Raw genomic sequence first — 25,246 nt, 5'->3', positions numbered from 1 at the left:
CACATATTAGGTAGTGTTTTTGGGCCGATGGATAAGATAATTTATAGCACATGTACAGATCCTGGCATCGGTAACAGCGAAGCGAGTAATGCCTCATATACACACTTGATTAAAGTCGCCCTCCTCTGTTCAGTTGGGCTGTGATAACAGCTGATATCTCTCCTGTCCGTGCTGTGAGGACAAAGCCCTCTAAGGGCTGGTTTACATCAAAATGCACTTTTGTGTTGCGATTTTGCCATGATTTGTGCTTTGATTCCTGTTAAACAGATCGAAAATCACAAAGCCCCCCCCCCCCCCCCAAAGCGGTGCATGCAGCGCTGCACTGAGAATGATCCCATAAGGATACATTAGCAGCACCGGCAATCAGCAAGTGTGAACCAGCCCTAATGTCTTCTCATCCGCAAGTTCTGCCTGTTTATTTACCTAAGACCAGAGCACATATTGTACTTGCTGCTGCCTGAGCCTGCATTACCAGAACATGCTTTGTCCTCACAGCACAGAAAGGAGAGATATCAGATGTTATCACAGCCCAACTGAACAGAGGAGGTCGTTTGACAGTTACTTGCTTCTCTGTTACTGACACCAGGATCTGTACATGTGCTATAAATTATTCTATCCAGTTTGTGGTGATATATTGAGGTGCTGATGATATTAGGGAATACAGGAACATATTTCTATCATTTTGCTATCTGCTGTGTATCTTTCAGAGGTGGATGTCAGCCAGGCTGGCTTGAAGGTATTGACAGCTAGCTTCATGGACTGTTTAATGTGATTGTGTGTGTGTGTCAATAGACCTACATTTGCATTGAATTTCTCTGGAAGCAGGGGGCTGGGACATTAGCATACAGTTCCTCTGGACAGCCAGAAAACAGGTAATTAGGAAACACTTAATCAGACAGTTGCTTTGAAGCCTATACAGGTGGTCTGACCCTGTTGTCTGAATACTGTAGCAGAGGTGTATGGTGCTTGGAAGCAATTGTCACCTGGACTGGCTGCAGTATGCATTGAAGCAGCTCACACCAGCCTGAGCCAGGACTTCACACAGGACATCCTGCTGCAATGTGAAAGCCTTAATCAATTGTCACCTGTAACCTGGGGAGATTGGAGGTTAAGGAAGTCTTTTGTTGTGTGTGTGCTATAGTACACTTTTCACATGTGGATGTTAGATCTCTGGAAATCAAATTATGTCTGAGGATGTAATTAAAAACTAGTTCCTCCCCTCCCCAAGGAAGTTGCAGCCTCCGGGCGTATCTCACAGTATAAAAAGCAGAGCCAGATGCCTAGAAAGAATCTTCTCCTGGAGGTAGCGCATAGCTAGGGATGATCACGACTCCTGGTCGAACAAACGGCGTCCTCCCGTCAAACAACGTTCTAATCTAAGCTGGTAACGTTCTTTTTTCCCCGTTTATTTTTACGCAAATATCCGTGTGTGTATTTTTTGTAACTTTTATCTTGTACTTTTTTACTTTGTTTTTTGTACATCTTTTGTATATATTCTGTTCTGCATTGTTCCACTTTTTTCCTGGAATATTAAATTGTTATTTAATAAGCTTGACTTCTGCTGTACTAAACTAACACTCATAGCCTAGAGGAGACTGCAGTGTAACTGTGTATAAGTCCATGCCTAATTGTATGCTTGAGCAACACTACCATATGAAATTGTAATTGCATTGTGTGTGGGGGCGTTTATCATACGTTGGCCTAAGCGTGCAGCTGACCCAACGTACGAAAACGCCAGTGCGAGTAGCTCGACAGCAGAGTAGCTAACAGTATCGTTCGGAACGACTGTTAGTGGTTTTGCTTCACTACAGTGTAAGATTGCAACTGTGCGTGTGTGTGCGTTCCCGTATTCGGCCTAAAGCGCAAAGCTGACCCAAATACGAAAACGCAGATTGCGTATTGAGCACTCGACATCTGAGTAAACGTGTCTAGCAAACCGCTAGTGGTGGCAGTTAGAAGTGTTTTGAGGGGTCACAGCCTTGTTTGAGCTCGAATAAGGCTGCTCCCCGCTTGATCTGGTCAAACCCGCAGTCGGGAACCGTATACACAGGCGTGCCGCGGGCCGGTTCCTGACACAGTTGACCTTTGTAAACAAAAACACTACCCCATATGTGGTGTTCTTCCTATCTCCAAGACTGGATTGAAGGTTATGCCTGTGACAGATGACACTTGACCTGACAGCTTCCCTTTTTCTATCAGATAGTGTAACAGTGCAGTTTCAAGCCATCTCTGTATAGATGTGGATATAAATACAGTATAGTATAGGTCATGGCTCAGAGAAACTGAAACGAAAAAAAAAATGATGATATTATGATTTGTATGTGTAGTACAGCTAAGAAATAAAACATTAAGATCAGATACATCAGTTTAATTGTTTCCAGTACAGGAGGAGTTAAGAAACTCCAGTTGTTATCTCTATGCAAAAAAAGATATTAAGCTCTGCGACTTTCAAAGTCCTGGAGAGGGCTGTTACCTGACTTTTATTATCTCAAGTGTTATTGAACTATTTACTTTTTCTCTGCCAGAGGAGAGGTCATTAGTTCACAGACTGCTCTGAAAGAATCATTTTGAATGCTGAGTGTTGTGTAATCTGCACATATTATAGAATGATGCAATGTTAGAAAAAACACTATATACCTGAAAATAAAAATAGGAGAATATCTTCTTTGCTGCTAAACTTCTAGTAATTATTCATAGTACACAACCAATTCATTATATCATATTTTTTTTCGCTTCAGTGTCTCTAACCAGTTCGGCCTATCTGGACGAGCTTTCTCATTCAGATAGGCACTGCATCTTCCCCTGCGTGGTGCGCGCGATCGGGCGCGCGCCCGCGCGCGTACCCGCCGCCCCCCGATCATTGAATGGGAATATAATTCCCATTCACCGATCTAACCTCCCCGCAGAAATACCGACGCTTTCTCTCCAGAGAGCGCGGTATTTTTGCCCCCAGGAAACAACTCCTCTGATCTTTAGTTCCTGGATGCGAAATCGTTCGCATCTAGGAATTTTTTCACTGTGGCCATCTTGTGGCCAAATAGTAAACTGCACCCACATACATTTTTAATTAAAGAAAACTATTATTTTACATGTAAAACAAACAGTTTCCCTCCCACACCAAAAATTACCCACATACATTTTTTATTAAAAAAAAAAATAAAAAAAAATACAATAAATAAAAAAAAAAAAAACAACATAAATAGTTACCCAAGGGTCTGAACTTTTTAAATATGCACGTCAAGAGAGTATGTTATTATATTATTTAAAATTATAAGCTTATAAATAATGATGGACGCAAATTGAAAAAATGCACCTTTATTTCTAAATGAAATATCGGCACCATAAATTGTGATAGGGACATCGTTTAAACGGTGTAATAACCGGGACAGATGGGCATATAAAATACATGAGTTTTAATTACGGTAGCGTATATTAATTTCAAACTATAATGGCCTAAAACTGAGAAATAATGAATTTTTTTCATTTCTTTCTTAATCTTTCTGTTAAAATGGATTTAGAAAAAAATAATTCTTAGCAAAATGTAGCACCCAAAGAAAGCCTAATTAGTGGCGGAAAAAACAAGATCTAAATCAATTCATTGTGATAAGTAGCAATAAAGTTATAGGCGAATGAATGGGGGGTGAACGTTGCTCGGATGCATGAGATTTTCGGACTGCGGTGCTGAACCGGTTAACACTCACTGCCACTGATTATGTCATTACAAGTTATTAATGTTAAATACTACAGTTATTATATTATTTTGTTGCTATGTTCAATGAATTGGTTTGTCTGATTTTCATTATTCAGATAAAGTTCAGTGTCATTAACATAAGCATTACCTCTTACATATTAAACTGAAATACCACGTAAGTAGACACTACACAGGGATACCAGAACAAAGTTTACATATTGCGAAGCTAGAAAGATTTTTCATCCTAGATTGGTATTCATTAAGAATAAAAAATATATACTACCAGCATGCCTTCTCCATACAGACTGTTCAATGAATGTTAAACACGCATTTGGAGGTATGAAAATCTGGCACTGTAAACGACATTATCGCTGAAGGAATGCGGGGAAGGAAGGCTTAGTCTATTTGTGTGGAAACTTATGTGAATTCTCACAGTGCAGACAGTTTATACCACCTCACACAGAAACATAACTCAGAATAAGCACATAATACAAACATCCTTTGCACAAGCTTGTTTGGGTAAGAGGCACTGCACGAACACAGGGCGGAATTCCATACAAACCAGAAGTAAAATCTGCTATGCAAATCTTGTGTCTGTCTAATTTATGATATGCGGTGTGGCAGTGGCTGACAAAGCTAAACTAACTTCATTAGGAAGTAAACCACAGAACTCCTCTCTGACTTGATTTCTTTTTTTATTTAAAGTGAACCTGAGGTGAAAATAAATTGATGAGACAAACAATAGTACCTATTCTACTACTCCTAAAATGACTTTTGTAGACATCCCACCGTTTTATTTTAGGTTTAAAAACTTTAATGTTTTATTGTCTCTTGCACTCTGACACCGTCTTTCTGTTTCCCAGAGCTAAAATATACAGTTGTGTTCAAAATTATTCAACCTACCCGCAGAAGCAAAACAGCCCCAAAGCATGATTGACCCCCCACCATGCTTCACAGTAGGCAAGGTGTTCTTTTCTTCATAGGCCTTGTTCTTCCTCCTTTCAAACATAGCGTTGATCCATGGGCCCAAACAGTTCTAATTTTGTTTCATCAGTCAACAGAACACTACCGCAAAAGTTTTGGGATAGTGTTCTGTGGACTAATGAAACAAAATTAGAACTGTTTGGGCCCATGGATCAACGCTATGTTTGGAGGAGGAAGAACAAGGCCTATGAAGAAATGAACACCTTGCCTACTGTGAAGCATGGCAGAGGGGTCAATCATGCTTTGGGGCTGTTTTGCTTCTGCAGGTACAGGGAAGCTTCAGCGTGTGCAAGGTACCATGAATTCTCTTCCGTACCAGGAGATATTGGAAAAAAATGTGATGCAGTCCGTCACAAACCTGAGGCTTGGGAGACGTTGGACCTTTCAACAAGACAATGATCCCAAGCATACCTCCAAGTCCACAAGAGCATGGTTGCAGATTAAAGACTGGAACATTTTGGAGTGACCATTGCAGTCACCAGACTTAAATCTGATTGAGAACCTCTGGTGGAACTTAAAGAAAGCAGTTGCAGCGCGCAAGCCTAAGAATGTGACTGAACTGGAGGCTTTTGCCCATGAAGAATGGGCTAAGATACCTGTAGATCGCTGCAAGACACTTGTGTCAAGCTATGCTGCACGTTTAAAAGCTGTTATAACTGGAAAAGGATGTTGTACTAAGTACTAAGAATGAATGACACTTGGGGGTTGAATAAAACTGATAATGATGTGAGCACAGAAAAGACACTTGTGGTTATTTAATTATAAGTTTTATGTTATATTTGTCTGACTTAAAAGTGCCTATCTGATTTAATTGTAAACAAGATGACTGAAACGATCAAAATCAATGTCAAACTGGCCAAAACACTCAATTTCAAGTTGAATAATTTTGAACACAACTGTATGAACTATTGACCTTTTCTATCTATGTCCTGCACTCAGAAGCTGTTCTCTTCCAGGCAAGAGTATTATGGCCATAAATCCTTATCAGAGAGGGTTATGCTATAGTCTGACTAGGTCTCGACTGGAGAGAAGCTGTCACTTACATACCTGAATGGTGAACTCTTTCATGAAGAAGAAAAGGAACATATTTATATATTTAAGTATTTATATAGCGCCAACATATTACACAGCGCTGTACAGAGTTTATTGTCTTGTCACTAACTGTCCCTCAGAGGGGCTCACAATCTAGTCCCTACCATAGTCATATGTCTATGTATGTATCATGTAGTGTATATGTCATAGTCTAGGGCCAATTTTAGGGGAAGCCAATTAACTTATCTGTATGTTTTTTGGAATGTGGGAGGAAACTGGAGTGCCCGGAGAAAACCCACACAAACACGGGGAGACCACGCAAACACATAGTTATGTGTATGCTTGGCACTGTACAGACATATGTTTATCTTATGTTACATCAGGCACACTTTAAGCTTCCAAACATTGTCGATGGTGTAATGAAGTACAATGTACTCCAGACAAAAACTGAAAACAGAGAAATGAATTACAGATAAATAGACAACTGCAAATTCTAAATCAGAAATATCCATGCAAAAAAACACAGAATTGGACTACAGATAATAGACAACTGCAAATTCTGAATCAAAAGCATTAATGCAAAAATTGCAGTTAGACACCACCATTATTGTAGAGAAATAACTGGTACATTTTCTGCAGCACTTTACGTGTTAAACCAAAAGAATTCTTGTCATTGACTGTTCCTCTAAGTGGATCACAATCTTATTTTTTTTTTTTTTTACAGTTCTAGGGATATTTTTGAGGTGAATTTTAATACCACGCCTGTATACTTTCGAGTTGAAACCTGAACATCTAGCGAGAAACCACAAACACACAGCGAGAACATACAAACTCCATGCTGATGGTGTTCTGGCAAGGAACCAAACTTAGGACTATTGCAAGACAAGAGTGAAAACGTAGCCTTTGTGCCAACCATAATTTCTGTAAGTTACTTTTATGGGGCTAGAATTGTATAAAAAAAGAATAAGAAAACAAACTCTTGATTCAAAGGGGCCCACACACTCAGCCGATTAGCGGCCAATCGATCGAAATCGCAAATCGATTGCCCGATGGATCGATTTGCGGCGGATTTTGAATGATTTCAATTGATCTGACATGCTGGAAAATCTAGGTCGATCTGATGAGATTGCTTATCAATTTGCATTGGACCTGATGGAAATCTGATGGCAAAAAAATGCCATCAGATCGATTTTCAATAGATTTCATACTGAAATCTATTGGGAATCTGTTCCTAGTAAAAAAATGTTCCTAAACACATCAGATAAGATCAGAAAATCTATCTGATGATCCATCTGCTGCTAATCTAATGAGTGTATGACCACCTTAAGATTTTTGAATAGACAGGTGCTAAATCATGATAATTGCACATACAACTGTCTTCAATAACACAATTACAGCCAGTGGCAAAGTTACCTACAGGGGCAAAACTACACTGAAAAAAAATGCGTACATATGTTCTATAAAGTTTTTTTTCCCTACTATTCTCTAGTCTCTCCTTAGTAGGCCAGGCCATTTTGCAACATTTTCATGAACAATTCTAGACATGTTACCTTGATAAAGGTACTTTTATGGTCCTGTAACATTCGGATTATCTTGCCTTGCTGCTACTTGTATAAATAAAAATAAGCAGTGCCAACATTACTCTTACAATACCGGTATTTCTTTGTGTTGATATGTGTGGTGACATCCCCCCGAAGAGTTAAAGAACCCACCAATTTACTATTGGCCATACCAATGGTTGTGCTAGGCATACATTCTGAGTTAAGATTTCCGTTCCTGTTCTAAAATTACTGTAATGTGCTGACCATATAAGTTAAGACAAAGAAAAATCATTCCATCTGCTAAGCCAGGCTGATTTTATACCTAAAGACACAGTCAATTGTAAAGACGAAAGAGAAGATAAATAGGGAATAACAAAAAATAGAGAAAAATCTTGGGTGAAATTGCCTTGTGATTACTAGCAACTAAGCAAAGTGTTTTAATAAAGATGCAGAAGTAAGCATGTGCATACGGTATGCAGAGCTGGAAATTTTATAAGATATTTTGTGGTTTGACTCAACGTTGGCCTGAGCTAATCTGTCTGAGATGAAGTTTTAAAAGTATGGTGGTTAGATACATAGTTTATTTAGGAAATAAATAACTGATAAAACTAACTTCCCTCTAAACACTTCTGCTTCGGATCACATTTATACTGCCTTCATAATTATGTAATATTACAACTCTGCACACACAGCAATGTCATGCAGAATGAATTATGCCTAGTACACACCATACAATTTTATGTTAGATTTTCTGTAATTAGACATGTAAACATATACAAATAAGAAGTATGTTTCTTCCAGAGTAAAATGAGCCATTCATTACTTTCTTCCTACGTTGCTGTCCTTTACAGTAGGTAGTAGAAATCTGACAGAAGTGACAGGTTTTGGACCAGTCCATCTCTTCATGGGGGATTCTCAGCAAGGCTTTAATTCGTTATAAAGACATTTCCCAAAAAGTATTTATACAATGATGCTGGCCAGCCTCCCTAATTGCTACACACAACAACACAGCTGGACAGAGTAACTGCTATTTACTAAGTGCTTTTGAAAATAAACAAAACCCTGAGAATCCCTCATGAGGAGATGGGCTAGTCAAAACCTGTCGGTTCTGTCAGATTTCTACTACCTACCAACAACATAGGAGGAAAGTAATTTATGGCTCATTTTACTCTGGAAGAAACATACTTCTTATTTGTATATGTTTACATGCATGTAAAATCTTTCGATTTTCACGATAGTGGTCCTTTAAGTAGTGGAATATCGGTAATTTTGATGATAATCAACTAACGGCTTTCTCCAGTGCCCAAATGACTGCTGCACCCTTTATGAGTGTATGCCATGCTGAGAGTTCTGCAGCACACAAACAACAGTATTTATGACTATTAAAGTGGTTAACTTCATGAGCCCTTGTGAATTGACGGTCTGATTCCTACTTTAAAAATGTAGTAATAAACACTAATACCATATGCTAAAAAATAATGGGTGATTATCATTGCACTAAAAAGGTACATTAAGCCGATTGCTACTTTTATAAATGCAGTAATTGGAAAAATTACTGTTTGTCATTAAAATAATGAAAAAAATTAAATTAATTGAGCGATATGTCTCTGTAAAATGTAGGCAATATAATGTGCATATGGTGTCTGTAATGTGACATCTATACCTGCAGCTGTCTACCACTCCCCTTGTAATGTCCCGCCTTTCTGATGGTTGTAATATCAAGTGAAATCCACTAGTTGCTAATCAGTTAGCAGATCAGTTTTTACAGTGGTCTGCTAACTGATCGGCAGTTAATTGCTTTAATTTCCAAGCATAGTTTACACTTCTTGGGTCAGCTTCTTGTCCAATAAGACGTGTTAGTGGCTAACTCAAGAAAACGCTTGAATAGAACAATGGTGGAAGAAGGCTTACATTACAGTGAACCACGCACCATTTTTAGCACCCAGGGCATCTCTATAGCACATTAAAAATGCATGCCAAGAATGCGACTCATTATTTAAAAAAAACTTTAATTGTACCCCTTATTTTTACATTTAAAGGTTTAGCACAGGCCTTTATTACCCTTTATTATTTCCTCCTACTTCCATGGCCTGCTGTCCAGCAGAGGTTTCAGGGGGATAAGGACTACTAGCTTTTTTTATTGCATACATTAGCATTGAGACAACAAAAAGCTTTTGATCAGCATACAACCTACCACCTAAATGAATTTTACCTCCTTTTCTTGTCACTAATACAGCTTTCTTTTGGTGCTATTTGATTGCTGCTGTGATTTTTAGTTTTTATTTTATTCATCAAAAAAGACATGAATTTTGTCAAAAAAATGATTTTTTTTTTTACTTTCTGTGCTGACATTTTTCAAATAAACTACACAGAGTACAAGGAGGCCTACACGCGGCACCCCTGTTGAGATGCAACATTTTCATGCTCACTCGCTCCCCTCTCCCATGGGGGGCGGTTGCGGTGCTCCCGGGCAGTGGGTGCCTTGTGGGGGTGTCTGCGCTGCCCTTCATTTCTTGGGGGTACAAGGAGGCCTACACGCGGCACCCCTGTTGAAATGCAAAATTTTGCGTGGGCCAACTCCAGCAGGAAGATAGGTGGACAGGTTAGATCCTGCATATTCTGGTGGGCGAATGCAATTTGCATACGCTTTGCCATTTTAATTAGTCAGATGACTTGAGGCAGCCAGTATTTAGTCAGGAGTTGACTGGTCTGAGCACACATCTCTTTTTTCTTCTGTGTAGCATTTCAAATAAAGTAAAATTTCGGTATACATTTTTGTCCAAATTCATTGTGCTACATGCCTTTGATAAAAAAAAATCCATTCAGTGTATATTTATTGGTTTGGGTAAAAGTTATAGCGTTTACAAACTATGGTGCCAAAAGTGAATTTTCCCATTTTGAAGCATCTCTGACACTTCTGAGCACCTGTCATGTTTCATGAGGTGCTAAAATTCCAGGATAGTATAAACACCCCCCAAATGACCCCATTTTGTAAAGAAGACATCCCAAAGTATTCACTGAGAGGCATGGTGAGTTCATAGAAGATTTTATTTTTTGTCACAAGTTAGCGGAAAATGACACTTTGTGGCAAAAAAAAAAAAAAAAAAGTTTCCATTTCTTCTAACTTGCGACAAAATAAAAATGAAATCTGCCACAGACTCACTATGCTCCTCTCTGAATACCTTGAAGTGTCTACTTTCCAAAATGGGGTCATTTGTAGGGTGTGTTTACTATCCTGGCATTTTGGGGGGTGCCTAATTGTAAGCACCCCTGTAAAGCCTAAAGGTGCTCATTGGACTTAGGGCCCCTTAGCGCAGTTAGGCTGCAAAAAAGTGCCACACATGTGGTATTTCCGTACTCAACAAGAACAAGTAGTATAATGTGTTTGGGGTGTATTTTTACAGAAATATCTCTGTAAATGACAATTTTTTGATTTTTTTTTTTACACACAATTGTCCATTTACAGAGATAATTCTCCCACTCAGCATGGGTATGTGTAAAAATACACCCCAAAACACATTATACTACTTCTCCTCAGTACGGCGATACCACATGTGTGACACTTTTTTGCAGCCTAGGTGCGCTAAGGGGCCCAACGTCCTATTCACAGGTCATTTTGAGGCATTTGTTTTCTAGTCTACTCCCCACGGTTTAGGGCTCCTAAAATGCCAGGGCAGTATAGGAACCCCACAAGTGACCCCATTTTAGAAAGAAGACACCCCAATGTATTCCGTTAGGTGTATGGTGAGTTCATAGAAGATTTTATTTTTGTCACAAGTTAGTGGAAAATGACACTTTGTGAAAAAAAACTATAAAAATCAATTTCCGCTAACTTTTGACAAAAAATAAAAACTTCTATGAACTCATCATACACCTAATGGAATACCTTGGGGTGTCTTTTTTTCTAAAATGGGGTCACTTGTGGGGTTCCTATACTGCCCTGGCATTTTAGGGGCCCAAAACCGTGAGTAGTCTGGAAACCAAATGTCTCAAAATGACTGTTCAGGGGTATAAGCATCTGCAAATTTTGATGACAGGTGGTCTATGCGGGGGCGAATTTTGTGGAACCGGTCATAAGCAGGGTGGCCTCTTAGATGACAGGTTGTATTGGGCCTGATCTGATGGATAGGAGTGCTAGGGGGGTGACAGGAGGTGATTGATTGGTGTCTCAGGGGGTGGTTAGAGGGGAAAATAGATGCAATCAATGCACTGGGGAGGTGATCGGAAGGATGGGATCGGATGTGAGGTGGATCTGAGGGTTTGGCCGAGTGATCAGGAGCCCACATGGGGCAAATTACGGCCTGATCTGATGGGTAGGTGTGCTAGGGGGTGACAGGTGGTGAAAGGAGGTGATTGATGGGTGTCTCAAGGTGTGATTAGAGGGGGGAATAGATGCAAGCAATGCACTGGCGAGGTGATCAGGGCTAGGGTCTGAGGGCGTTCTGAGGGTGCGGGCGGGTGATTGGGTGCCCCAGGGGCAGATAGGGATCTGATCTGATTGGTAGCAGTGACAGGGGGTGATTGATGGCTGATCAGTGGGTGATTAGATGGCAGAACAGATGTAAACAATGCACTTGGGAGGTGATCTGAGGGTAGGTCTGCGGGCGATCTGATGGTGTGGGAGGGTGATCAGATGCCCATAAGAGGCAGGTTAGGTTCTGATCTGATGGGAGGCAGTGACAGGTGGTGAATGACGGGTGAATGACAGGTGATTACAGGGGAGAATAGATGTATACAGTACACTGGGGGGGGGGTGTCTGGGGGGGGTCTGAGGTCGTTCTGAGGGTGTGGGCGGGTGATTGGGTAGGGTCTGATCTGCTTGGTAGCAGTGACAGGGGGTGATTGATGGGTGATCAGTGGGTGATTAGATGGCAGAACAGATGTAAACAATGCACTTTAGAGGTGATCTGAGGGTAGGTCTGTGGGCGATCTGATAGTGTGGGAGGGTGATCAGATGCCCGTAAGAGGCAGGTCAGGGTCTGATCTGATAAGTGGCAGTGACAGGTGGTGAATGACGGGTGAATGACGGGTGAATGACAGGTGATTACAGGGGAGGATAGATGTATACAGTACATGGGGGGGGGGGTCTGGGGAGGATCTGAAAGTGGGGGGGGGGGTGATCAGGAGCCCTCAGGGGGCAGTTTAGGGACTAATTAAAAAAATTGCGTTAGATAGTGACAGGGAGTGATTGATGGGTGATTAGGGGGGTGATTGGGTGTAAACAGGAGTCTGAGGGGTGGGAGGGGGGGGACTGAGGGGTGCTGTGGGCGATCAGAGGGAAGGGGGGGGGGTGAGATCAGTGTGCTTACCTTCCTGGCTGCAGCCTGCCCTGGTGGTCCCTCGATCACTGGGACCACCAGGGCAGTATACATTACAAAGTGTATTATACACTTTGTAGCGGCGATCGTGCAGCTAGTAACCTGCTGGCGCTTCCGAACGGCCGGCGGGTTACTGCGCAAGGGGGCGGAGCCTGTCGCCGGCGCCTGATCGCGTCACGCGATCGGCGCATAACCACGCCCACCGCCGATGAGCGTATTGCGGTGTTTTAGGCCCAGTACTTGCCGCCGCCCATCGGCTGTGGGCGGTCGGCAAGTGGTTAACCCATTTGCGTTCCGTCGGTTTCACTTGAGAAATGTTCACCTCCCATTCATTAGCCTATAACTTTATCACTACTTATCACAATGAACTAATCCATATCTTGTTTTTTCCGCCACCAATTAGGCTTTCTTTGGGGGGTACATTTTGGTAAGAGCCACTTTACTGTAAATGCATTTTAACAGGAAGAATAAGAAAAAACGGAAAAAATTGATTATTTCTCAGTTTTCAGCCATTATAGTTTTAAAATAATGCATGCCTCCATAATTAAAACTCACGTATTGTATTTGCCCATATGTCCCGGTTATTACACCGTTAAAATTATGTCCCTATCACAATGTATGGCGACAATATTTTTTTGGGAAATAAAGGTGCATTTTTTCCGTTTTGCATCTATCAACAATTTACAAGTTTAAAATAAAAAAAATATAGAAATATTTAATCTTTACATTGATATTTAAAAAGTTTAGACCCTTAGGTAAATATTTACATGTTGTTTTTTTTTATTTACATGTCTTTTTTTTTTTTATATTAAACATTTTATTTGGGTAGTTTTGGGAGGGTGGGATGTAAACAATAGGTTTATAAGGTAAATGTGTGTTGATTTTTATTTTTTTTTACTTTTAGTTGTAGTATTACTTTTTGGCCACAAGATGGCGGCCATGAGTTTGTTTACATGACGGTAGCGCGCATGGTTCCTGGACGTAGTTTCTACGTCCAGGAACCAAAATAGGTTAAAGATGTCCCAAATGCTATGTTCACACGTTGCCTGTCGATACACAACTAACAGCTAGAAGGAGAGGGGAAAACATGGCAGCTCCTATAGCTATTACAAACCAGGCAAAAAGAAGTGGTGCTTGGTTCCCTTTAATCTCTGGCTTCAACTTGAATCACAGTGCAATTAGCATATTGCATGGTGGTGCAGTACAGCTACATCATCATTGGCCACTACGATTGTTGCTACGTCAGTGGGTATCATCTGTTAGTATTGCCACATCTTTGCTTGTGACTAAATAAACCGTCTTTTCTACTTTAGATTTTTAAGCCAGATTTCGTTGTGTCTTTTAGTGCCGATACTTAGGCCTTGACGCCATAAGGATCAAATTTCAGTACGTTTCTCCCAGCCCCCAGTATTAATGCCAAAGCAATCCATTTCAGGCTTGCAAGAGTCTTTGAATCGAAGCATAGGTCATCCCACTAGTTTTTTTTGCATGTGCAATTTGACCTTAAGGAACCTGCCGAGGTAATCTTTCTGGGTCCATTCTATATACGTGACCCAGCCAGCAGAGTCTTCTCTGTTTGAGGATTGCCATAATACTGGTACAGTGTGTCTTTGAGAGACCAGCCTCACTGCTCATTTTGTCCTTCCACGTGACTCCCAAAATAGATCTTAGACAGCGCATGTGAAAAGCATTTAGTTTGTGTTCTTGTTTGGAGTATGTTGTCCACGTATCTGATGCGTACAAAAGAGTGCTCAGGATGCAAGTTTGGTGGCGATTTTTTGTTTCTCCAAACGTGAGCATAAAGCTTCCTAAAAGTTGTTGATTCTTTACCAATGTGAGAGTATTTCTTTGCTATTGGATAGTACAGATGTTGTTGTGGAGCCAAGATAACAAAAATAATAGACAACTTCAAGAGCAGCACCGTCCAGCGTGATGTTGGGCTGCTGGTCTGTTCCTTGAAACAGAACAACGATCTTTCTGGTGTTGACACTCATATAAAATAGTTGACAGGCACGACCAAATCTTGTAATAAGTTCCTGCAGCTCCTCTTCTGAATTTGCAACAAGTGCAGCGTCATCAACATATAAGATTTCTCTGGCGGTTATATCCTGAGGTTTGGTTGTTGACTTTAGGAGACAGATGTTGAAGAGCTTTCCATCTTTTCTAGAGTGCAGTTGGACTCCAACGTCGCAATTTTTGAAGGCTACCAGTAGCATATTCCAAAGACCGTGGGGGCTAGCACGCAACCTTGCCTAACACCACGATTTACATGGAAGGGTTCTGATGTTTCGCTGTCAAATATTACAGAACCTCGCATGTTATTGTGGAAAGCTTTTGTCAAAGACAGCAGAATCGGTGGGCACCCAATTCTATCCAGCACATCATAAAACCCTTTGCAACTTACTGAGTTGAAGGCTTTGTTAAGGTCTACAAAGGCCGTGTAGAGTGGTAAATGTAACAAACTTCCAAAAAAAACTGCGCTCTATGGGCCTGATTCACAAAGCGGTGCAAAGTGTTTGCACGCCTGTGAAAAGCCCCTTATCACGCCTAAACTCAGTTTAGGCGTGATAAAATGAAACTCGTGCGAAATTCCCGCGTGCAAAGTTTTGCGCGCGCAATCGCCCGGCGCACGCTGCAGTTCGCGCGATGTGCCCATTAAACCCTATGGGCGCTGCGCACGGAATTACGCGACTGCGCGTGGGACTTTGCGCGCGATAAAGAGCACAAATCGGTGCTAACTCAGTGGTGCAAAGCTTATCATGCCTAAAGTCTTTTAGGCGTGATAACTGAGTTATCACCGCTTTGTGAATCAGGCCCTATGTGTTCAAGTCCTACTTCCAGATAATGCTGCTCAATTGATGACTTTTGGGAACCAAGTAAGCAATCTAACAAAAACACAGGTATAGGCGCACTCTCTGGTCCATTAACTTCTTTAGTAACTTCTCAAGGAATAAAAAAATTACACTTACAAGACGCAGATCAATCAAAAGCATATCGCACATCACAGTGCAGTATTTGCCAATCAACCTCAGATCAAAATGAAAACCTCCAGTTCCACCGCAGTATGGCCAGTAGTTGATCTGCATCTTGTAAGTGTAATTATTTATTCCTTGAGAAGTTATTAAAGAAGTTAATGCACCAGAGAGCGCTCCTATACCTTTGAGTTCATGTAGAGTAGTAGGTGGTGTTTTGTACACTTTTACTTGGAGTTGACGGAGCGTAAATATCATATCATCTGTAGATCGTCAGGGACAGAACCCACTTTGGCTTTCAGGGTAGATGCGCATTGCTAGGGTTTCTAGCCTTTTCAAGACTAACTTTCCAAAACCTTTGCCAGCAATGCTCAATAAAGATATCCCTCTATAGCTGTTGCAGTCTCCTCTGTTGCCATTGCCCTTATATAATGTGACTATATCTGCTACAACCACCTAAGTAAGGATACATATTATGGCATCAGTATCCCTGAGATACATTTAACCTGCCATAAGTTGGGCAGCTTCATGACCACTTTTAAGTAAAAGAAAATAAAAATGCAGCTCAATACCGTCCCCTCTCTCCAGCAATATCATCTTTAAAGTGATATATATATATATATGGTATTAGTGCACAGTAAAATGACCCAAGTGAAACGCTTGAAGAGATGTAGGTACAGCAGAAATGTCCAAATGAATGGGTGACCAAGTGAGTCACCCGTTACTGAGTTTCCTTTAGTATCCCTTATGCCACATTCTTGCATCGTGCTACGAGAGTCTAGCACGGAAAGATTATGTTTCTACATTCCAAAACTAATTTAAACTTACCTGTAAATGAAGATGACTGGGAGTGTATTGAACCTTTGTTTAACATGGTCATGATTTTACCCACAAAGTCCTTAGGAATAAAATTGGCATAGGGTAATATTTCTGTGCTGATTAGTTGGACAACCTGGAAAAAAGTGAAGATAGTTATTATATACTATGACAGTCACAGTATGTTAGATACTTGTGTTGGCAGAAACGTTACTTCCTTTATGTGATATGACCGACACTAGATAGGAAAACAACAGTTCCAATCGGAAAACAAATAAAATACATACATGCAGTGAAGGTAAAAGTAAAGTATCTTATGTTGTCTAGACATCTGCAAAGGGAGTGAACTCTCATTTGCAAAGCAGCATGTCTGCAAGCATAGAATAGCTAAGGAAAATAAAGATGAGACAAATATAGCCCTGGTTCAGGCTTCTGCTGTTTATGTATAATGTGTGAAATGTGCCACAATTTGCAATGCACCTTTTTTTTTTTACCAGGCTTTCTGGTTTTGCAATGCTGACTTCTTGTGTGAATGTCATATACCTCCTGGACAGTCTGAATAGCAGTTTGTGAGCTGTCCATACTTCTTACCCTATCCCATCATCACGCACGAGAGGTAGTTAGGGGGTAGATGGCAAGGAGCACCAGCCAGTCTTTCCTGTGAACATAGAGTGGTCTCTGACCCACAGAAGGAAGTAGAGGGAGGAGATGGGCATGGCCAAGTGATGCATCTGTGCTGTAGAACAAACACCCACTCTGTTGGTAGCTCCATCCTTCATGCACAGATCTCTGGGTCATGCGACTACTCCAAAGGGGATTGCACTGGAACAGCTGTATCAAATACTAACACTGTGTGAGTTAGTCCCTATTTACCTTTGCAAACAACTTAAAGGAACACTATCGATCTACATATTTTTTTCAATTGAGATAGGAATTGTTTGGGAAATGCTGCTAAGTACTTGTGTATACATTTCACTGGCAACCTCTTTGTTTACGGTTATCTAAATACTTTCAAACTTTACTGACGCCAAAACTGATGGCAGAATGAGCCATGAGGAGAGAGGAAATTCCCCTCACACTTGATCAGTTAACCCTGTGTGTAACTCTGTGAGAGAGAAAAGCTCACAGCTTTTGTCACAGCCTTTCATACTGTTTTTGCTTTCTGAGAAAAATACTCTGTAGTCTGATATGCAACAGTGGCTGTGCATTGAAGCAGACACCACTTCTGCAATTGATTTGTCCCAATATAGCTAAATCCTACTCTCAATAAATTAAAGCTTTTGCCTCTGATATTTAACATGAAAAGTAGGACAATGTTTACACAGCTACTTAGACATTATTTGTACATTATAATTTTAGAACACTTGGGCATTGATAGTATTCCTTTAACCTTTAAGACCATGGACTGTAAAAGCAAGAAACAGAAGAATGGCTGAACTTGTACAAGATTACTAATTAAAGCAACAGGTTTTTAACCAGTTCTTCCTATATCCATGTAAAATTCCACCTGACACCAGTTTATTCTTCTTAAACTGCGAGACTGAATTTGTAATGTTGGCACTTAACAACTTGGCAGAAGTTCTTGTATGTACTTGAAAGACGTGTCTTTTTCTACCTGACTTTTGCAAAGACATAATATGGGCCAAATTCAGTATTAATCTTTACAAAATATTTTGCCTAGTAGCATTGCCTTGTTTTAATTTTAGATTTTAGAATTAATATTGTTTTACACTTTAGTTGCACATGTGGAAAAAGTTTCAACTTCAATATGAAGTTTATACTGTATACTAGGCACCTTAGCACGTTTAATAACGGGCTAGGGCCGTCACCGCTGCCACCTATCAGCACGCGCACGCGTTTCCGGTGCACTTGCGCTCGCGGCTGACTGCCTGCCTGTCCTGCTCCCGTCCAACGGCTGTCCCTGCGGCACATGCGCAGTACCACGCAGGGACACACACACGGACATGGGACGCAGAGACACAGGGGTTAGGTAGGATGCAGTATTAGAGTTGCTAGTTTTTCTTTTCTTATATTTTGCCAAGAATACTTCCAGGTGCGGCTCGTGTTCCTTAATAAGTGCATTGTACAAAATAAAAATGTGGTCATCTGGCCACCCCCACCGGATTAATAAGAATCCTTTGCGTCCTCTCCCAACTTGTGAACTCTAGTGGATCATGTCACCCCAAATTATTATTATTATTATTGATTTATAAAGCGCCAACATATTCCGTGACGCTGTACAAACAAAACATATTCAGGACCTACATGGCGTACAATTGTAAAAAAGTGCACACTTACAAAGTATCCAAGATAAAACGCATTGAGTTTTAACAGGCTAAATTCCATGCGTAGTCCACCCAGTCGCCTTAGGTCCCGCTTCTCGTCTACCAGGCAGCCTATGCACAGGGTTGATGAAGGCGCAGAGTGCCGAAACACGTAATGACGCTATAAGCACGCCTGGAATAAGCCACGCCCCCCATAGACGAGCTAAGGTATCCATGGGGACCACGCTGCTGGCCACAGCGTGAGAGCGATAGCCGCCGGGGAGCTAAGCGGATAGGCTTACCGCTGATAAGCGAAGTTTTGAACATATATCTTGTGAGTAGAACTTGTAATTGCGGAATAAATGTTTTTTATGTTAATGCACTATGGAGCGCTCCTTGTTTTTGTCTTAAAGTTGTATGCACAGGGTTGAGCCTGTTAAAACTCCACAAGTTTTATCTTGGATACACTTGTAAGTGTGCATTCGCCCACCGCTGGGACCCTCTTGAAGATTGTGATCATGCTTCTCTTTATGCACAAGCACGGTCATGCTGCACCAGTGCATGTACGGCCAAGCCTGCACAGTAGCATTTAGCAGCTCCAGCTTACTGCAGAGGTGCAGCTGTACTTGTGCAGAGTCAGTACAGCCACATTCGTGTGTGGAGAGGACAGCCATGTAACATGTCTAACAAGCTCTTGTTGTATACATTCCGTGCATGGCAATGGTGGCGGCAAGGAGGACGTGGTTAGCCTCTGCAGGATCAAGAGCCTTTCCTCTTCTTTAGCAAAATATCTGATATACCGGTATATATACTGTATATATTTTTTTTTTTTTACCTTGAATACACTTTAATGTGTGTGCGATCCGCATATATTTTTTGCACAGTGAACATTGAAGAATTAGGACTACTGTTATTACATGACAAATGACTCTCAAGTCGTCATTCGTATGCATAGAGGATAAGGGTTTGTTCACTTTGCAAGTCTGCACTTCACTAAAATATTAAATATAATTAAACCACAGATGGGGGAAAAAAACTAAAGTCTCACAGCTCCATACATCCTGAAAAGTATTACAGTAATCGCAATACAGTAAAAGAATAAATCTACATCTTGCATCTGTGAAGAATACATTACACTTGCATTTGTCGAGTAAATAAGTACATTATATATGCTTTTGAGTAAAGCCAGCCATTTGGGTGTGTGAATGGTCTGAACCATGCTGGTAAAACATGTATTTGAGCATTTGGTAAGGGATTTGTATCAGGGACACCATAAGCCAGTTGTCATGTGGCTTTTAGTGATTACAAGTGACAGCTTGATTCTCCAAAGATTTTTACGTGCTGGTGCAATTCTGTATGCGTTGGCTCGGGTTACCAGAGAGAGGGTATTGACGTTTGGCTGCCCCCTCCTCACACAGATGGCATTACAAAGAGAGCTCTCTCCTCTTGCTCTACTCACCTCCACATCAATACTCTCATTCCTTTGAAACTCTTCAATTGAAAGATTATCTGGAGGTGAGCTAGGGGGGGAAAAAAGGAATAACAATATTACTCTGGTGGTAGTTCTAGGAAGTAAAGCGATGCTCTGTGTGGAATAACATTTCAAAGTTATAAGAAAAACCCACCTTTTATTTAAAGAAGAGAATGGTGGATCGGTGTCTGACCCATTGTGCTAACCTCATTTCACGTGCCCCAGTTTATCTCTGCAGCAGATAAACTTCACTCAGTCATACACAAAAGCTTTTCCTCCCTAAAACACTTTACAATTACTAAGAAAGAAGCCCAGCAAAGGAAGCCTGATGCATTCCACCCTCTGCAGTTTGTAAGAAATTGTCACGGTTTTCTGAAATATCATTTCCTGCCCTTTCGGAACTGGCAGCTTTACATAACAACTACCTGATCATATATTTAGTGCATCCCTGTGGTAAACTAGACTGATGTAAAATAAAGACTACCCCTCTTCCAACGCACACCAAATAAAAAAAACATCATATACTGGTGCTATGTATGAACAGATACTGGTGCTGTACTGTATGTGGTACCCAGTATATAACAGTATACAGGTGATTGACTGGTTAGATTGGTCAACTCTCCCTCTCCATAAGTGGATTAGTTAGCTCTCTGTGTCTACCTGTTTATCAGAACCGTATGGAAGATCGCGCTGTGCCCATAAAACACGCCTCTTTCACCTGTCTGGCCCGCCCTTGTATCCCATTTACCTCCTTCTCTGCCTCTCAGATCTCGCACATGTGCACCTGCGCCGCTTCACTACAGTCCTCAGCAGCGAGGTCTGAGAGGCGGCACCAGGGTAGGGCGTATCACCTGGCATCAATGACACCGGCGTATAAGACGACCCCTGACTTTTCAGAACATTTTCAAGGATTAAAAAGTAGTCTTGTACACCAGAATATACAGTAAATCTATTCTCTCACATCATAGAGCTGTGCATGTTAAAAGGGCATTTATATTATATGCAACATTACCATCTGATCAGGGGCATAACGCTGACCCCAGCCTTGGGGGCAGCTTGGGGGACTGCTTATGTTCGAAGAGGCAGAGTACAGCAAGCGGAAGTGTCATACATGACCCGTTTCCTGTTTTCAACGGAGCTACATGTCCTCCTCATTCCTATCTTCAGCCGCGTCATACACGCCATCTCCTTGCAGCTCTCGGCTTTGTATGTTATATCATGCACGTCAGACACTGCAGGTAATGCAGGGGGCCCCAGACAACATTTTTATGTGGGTGAAGGGGCGACGTTCTGCTTGAGGATGGGGGCAGGGTTTTGCGGGGGCCCGGCCAGCTCAGTTTTGTTGAGGTTCTTGGGCTAAGCACAACGGCACAATAGAGCAAGCTGGGGAGGAAACCAAGGGACCTGTAAGGCAATGGGAGCTGGAAGAAGCTCCAGGTAAATAAAACAGAACTTGTTCCTCCCGTCTCAGGTTTACTTTAAAGGATATACGAGGAGACTTTAACTACTTTGGTCTTTAAAGCAGCTGGATGTGAGCGCGTGCGCATGGCATTCTGGCAGTCGCAGGGAGCATGGATGCGGCAGCTGAGATCTTGCAAGTGCACAGGCACACATGCAGCCTGCCAAACTGCGTAGGTTCCGCAGCCATTGCACTATACTGCTTCCATGTCAAGGATGGAGACCCAAGGGAGGTCTCCAGCCTGAGGCAATGGGGGAGAGGGGGGGAAAGGAGGACGCAGTACACGTCCGAGCTGCTTTACTGACCAAAGTAGGTGCATAGTTTTATTAAAGTGGATACGAAATAAACTTTTACTCATTGCATAATTGTGTTCCTTTCATATAGTTTATAGGGCATTCCTCAAGCCAAATACTTTTTTTGTGTTATTTTAATACTCTAATTCCCTATAAACTAAACAAGCCTCGCCCACAGCTTTTTCAGAATGCCAAGGCACTGTAGCAAGGGCTTATGGGAGCTCAGTCTGGACAGGAGGAGGAGGAGGAGGAGGTTAGTAGCCAGAGATTTTAGAGGCAGAGGGGAAGAGGGAGGAGGAGAGGGGACTGTATTTGTCACATTACACACAGGCAAGCTGATAGCATCTCCAGCCCTCAGCCTGGAACAAATAAAACATGCCTGCCCTCATTGTATCACAGGAATAAATAATCATAAACGGTTGAAAGTGTTTGCAGCTAGATTTGCTGTGTAAACTATCTAAACTTTAGATTAGATATATAGACAAGTTACTTGTTATAGTTAGTTTGTCATCTCAGATCCGCTTTAAAACCTGTCACCTCAGATATAGCCTTTAAGCGCAGGCTGAGATTATTAAACGGTATTTTCGCCATAAGAGTACCCTTCCTTTGATTTTAAAGGGAAGGTTCAGGGAGGGTGGGGAAAAAATAAAAATCAATTTCCACTTACCTGGGGCTTCCTCCAGCCCGTGGCAGGCAGGAGGTGCCCTCGCCGCCGCTCCGCAGGCTCCCAGTGGTCTCCGGTGGCCGACCCGACCTGGCCAGGCCGGCTGCCAGGTCGGGCTCTTCTGCGCTCCAAGTCCTTGTACTTCTGCGTCCCACGCCGGCGCTCTGACGTCATCGGACGTCCGCCGGGCTGTACTGCGCATGCGCAGTAGTTCTGCCCATGCGCAGTACAGCCCGGCGGACGTCCGATGACGTCAGAGCGCCGGCGTGGGACGCAGAAGTACAAGGACTTGGAGCGCAGAAGAGCCCGACCTGGCAGCCGGCCTGGCCAGGTCGGGTCGGCCACCGGAGACCACCGGGAGCCTGCGGAGCGGTGGCGAGGGCACCTCCTGCCTGCCATGGGCTGGAGGAAGCCCCAGGTAAGTGGAAATTGATTTTTATTTTTTCCCCACCCTCCCTGAACCTTCCCTTTAATAATAATGCAGGTAGGGCTCAAGCATGGTAATATGTGAAGGGGAATTTCAAATCTCAATATTGAGAGCTGTAAATAACTAACAGTATTTATGTCTCATTGGGTACCTTACTCAAAATAAAAAAGGAAGCAGGTTACTTAGTTTACTCTGTAATCAATTCCATATAAAGCAGGTATAAATACCAGTGAATGCCGCTATCTTACCTTTTAGTAAACAAAAAATCTTCAAACGTATTGGCAAGTTCCGGCCACATACTATCAAATTTCCCAGAGGAAGCATGCTGCCGTGCAACAGGTAACCCAACTGAGAGGACTTTCAGCAGGGAGGACACTGCCAGCTTCCATGTGCTCTCTGAAGGGCACGCATACTTCAGGCTCAACGGCACCCGCAAAGTCTGAGAAAACAAATACCCAGTGTCACAGCCACACGAGCATAGAAATACAAAATACAGATTGCCAATGCAATTATTTTATTATTTGTGTAGAACATTCAGCTTTACATCATTAGTATTAAAAAAAAGAAAAGAAAAACAAACTTATAAAGCTATGCAGTTATTCAAAACCTACAGCTTAATTCAATACAGTCAGACCTGTTAAGATGTCTCTGCTGACCTCTGGTGGAGGAAAAGTGGGCAGAAGGTAATAACAGGGCTGCAGAAAAGATGGAATTAAAGCATGCAATCACTAGTGTAGGGATATTGAGAACACTTCCTTATATAAAAGATTTGCTAGCGAGCCAGTGATCTCACTGAGACATGCTCATCTGAGCATGCTCTAACTTAAGCTAAGTTTCTTGGTCCAATGTTAATAAACAAAAGTATGATTTGTATTGAAAATCATATCAAAAGTTTTCTACATTGCCTCAGACACATACTATTGACCCTCCCATGACAAAGCTCTCAAGTAGATTTGCAACACAGTGAAATAATCACACTCTGCTCAGTTCCACAAGCCTGGGACTTAACCTGATGGACTTAAAGGCTATCATTCATAAAGCATTTCCGCATGCGGAAATGCTAAAAACAGCTGACTTTACCGACCACTTAGCAAAGTCAGCATTCATAAAGGCTCTTTCCGCATGAAAAAATGACACTACCGAGCAGAGTGATAAATCACCGCCTTATGCGGTGATTATCGGAACAAATGTAGCAAAATGTTAATTCATAAAGAATACCGCCAGCGGTGCAACGTCGGAAAGTCCCGCTCCCTCTGATGTGGCGATACCAATGTAAGTGAATGGAGACACAGACCTCCCAGGCAGCTGCAGCAGAGCGGAACACGGAGAAATATATCAACTCGGCAACTTCCGTGTCTCCGCAAGCCTACCGCCTGTCTACCACCAGCCTAGTTCGGGGAATCTCCGCACTGCTACCGCACATGGATACTTCTTTATGAATGCCCACCCAGAAGTCTAAAACACCGCCAGCGGTGTTTTTCCGCATTGATTCCCCTTACCGACAGCCTCTTTATGAATGATACCCATTGTGTACCAGCGATGGGGCACCCACCATAAAATATACATACCTGGCCTGATCGCTCCCACAGCGTCCTCTTCTCGCTCTCTGTTCGCGCGCAACTGGCCCCCAAAAAATACTACAGTTGGAGCCAGTCGGCGCAGGCGCAGTCTGGCCAGGTGCGCTCGTCTGTCTAGCTCCCATCGCCGAGAGTACTACTGAGCAGCCGCAGAACGCGTAAAGGGAACCTAAACAGAGGGATATGGATGTTTCCTTTTAATCAATACCATTTGCTTGGCAGTCCTGCTGATCTCTTTGGCTGTAACGGCTGAATCACACACCTGAAACAAGCATGCAGCTTATTCAGTCTGACTTCAGTCAGAGCACCTGATGTGCATGCTTGTTGAGGGGCTGTGGCTAAAAGTATCAGAGACACAGGATCAGCAGGAGAGTCAGGCAACTGGTATTATTTTAAAAGGAAAAATCCAAATCCATCTCAGTTTAGGTTTTCTTTAAGGCGACGAGAATGCGGAGGAAGCGCACAGGTAGCTGCGCTTGCCCAGTTGACCTCAGACCGGAGGACTTTCCAGGACCAATTGCAGAGAAACAGAGAGCGAGAAGAGGACGCCGTGGGAGCAATCAGGCCGGAGGGAGCTGGAGGAAGCCCCAGATATGTATACTTTATGGCAGGGGCCCCGTCTCAGGTTCCGTTTAACCCTCTGGGGAATCCTTAAGGACCAGGCCATTTTACATGCGGGGGGCGCATGGGGGGGAGGGGGTGTCAGGCAGCCGGATCCCTAGTATGGCTAGCTGGGC

The 25,246-nt window shown here is 42.3% G+C and overlaps 2 protein-coding genes across 4 annotated transcripts in view; one reads left to right on the top strand and one right to left on the bottom strand.

Annotated features, from left to right (window-relative positions):
- The window catches only part of PPM1H (protein phosphatase, Mg2+/Mn2+ dependent 1H), a 303,440-nt gene extending 296,990 nt beyond the window's left edge, over positions 1-6,450 (top strand). Inside the window, exon 12 of the transcript XR_011030451.1 lies at positions 6,432-6,450. The gene's annotated coding sequence lies outside the window, so the exon portion shown is untranslated. The remainder of the gene's footprint in view (positions 1-6,431) is intronic.
- Positions 1-25,246, bottom strand: part of MON2 (MON2 homolog, regulator of endosome-to-Golgi trafficking) — a 157,051-nt gene that overhangs the window by 14,832 nt on the left and 116,973 nt on the right. For all 3 annotated transcript variants that reach the window (XM_068276881.1, XM_068276879.1, XM_068276880.1), the window contains 3 exons: positions 23,181-23,371; positions 20,078-20,138; positions 16,367-16,490 (listed from right to left, as the gene is read on the bottom strand). In XM_068276881.1, coding sequence (XP_068132982.1) covers positions 16,367-16,490; positions 20,078-20,138; positions 23,181-23,371 — 376 coding nt within the window. The remainder of the gene's footprint in view (positions 1-16,366; positions 16,491-20,077; positions 20,139-23,180; positions 23,372-25,246) is intronic.

The sequence above is a fragment of the Hyperolius riggenbachi genome, chromosome 3, assembly GCF_040937935.1.
Source record: "Hyperolius riggenbachi isolate aHypRig1 chromosome 3, aHypRig1.pri, whole genome shotgun sequence".
NCBI lineage: Eukaryota > Metazoa > Chordata > Amphibia > Anura > Hyperoliidae > Hyperolius > Hyperolius riggenbachi.
The sequence above is the reverse complement of the archived record's forward strand: the minus strand, read 5'-3'. Positions and strand labels throughout refer to the sequence as shown.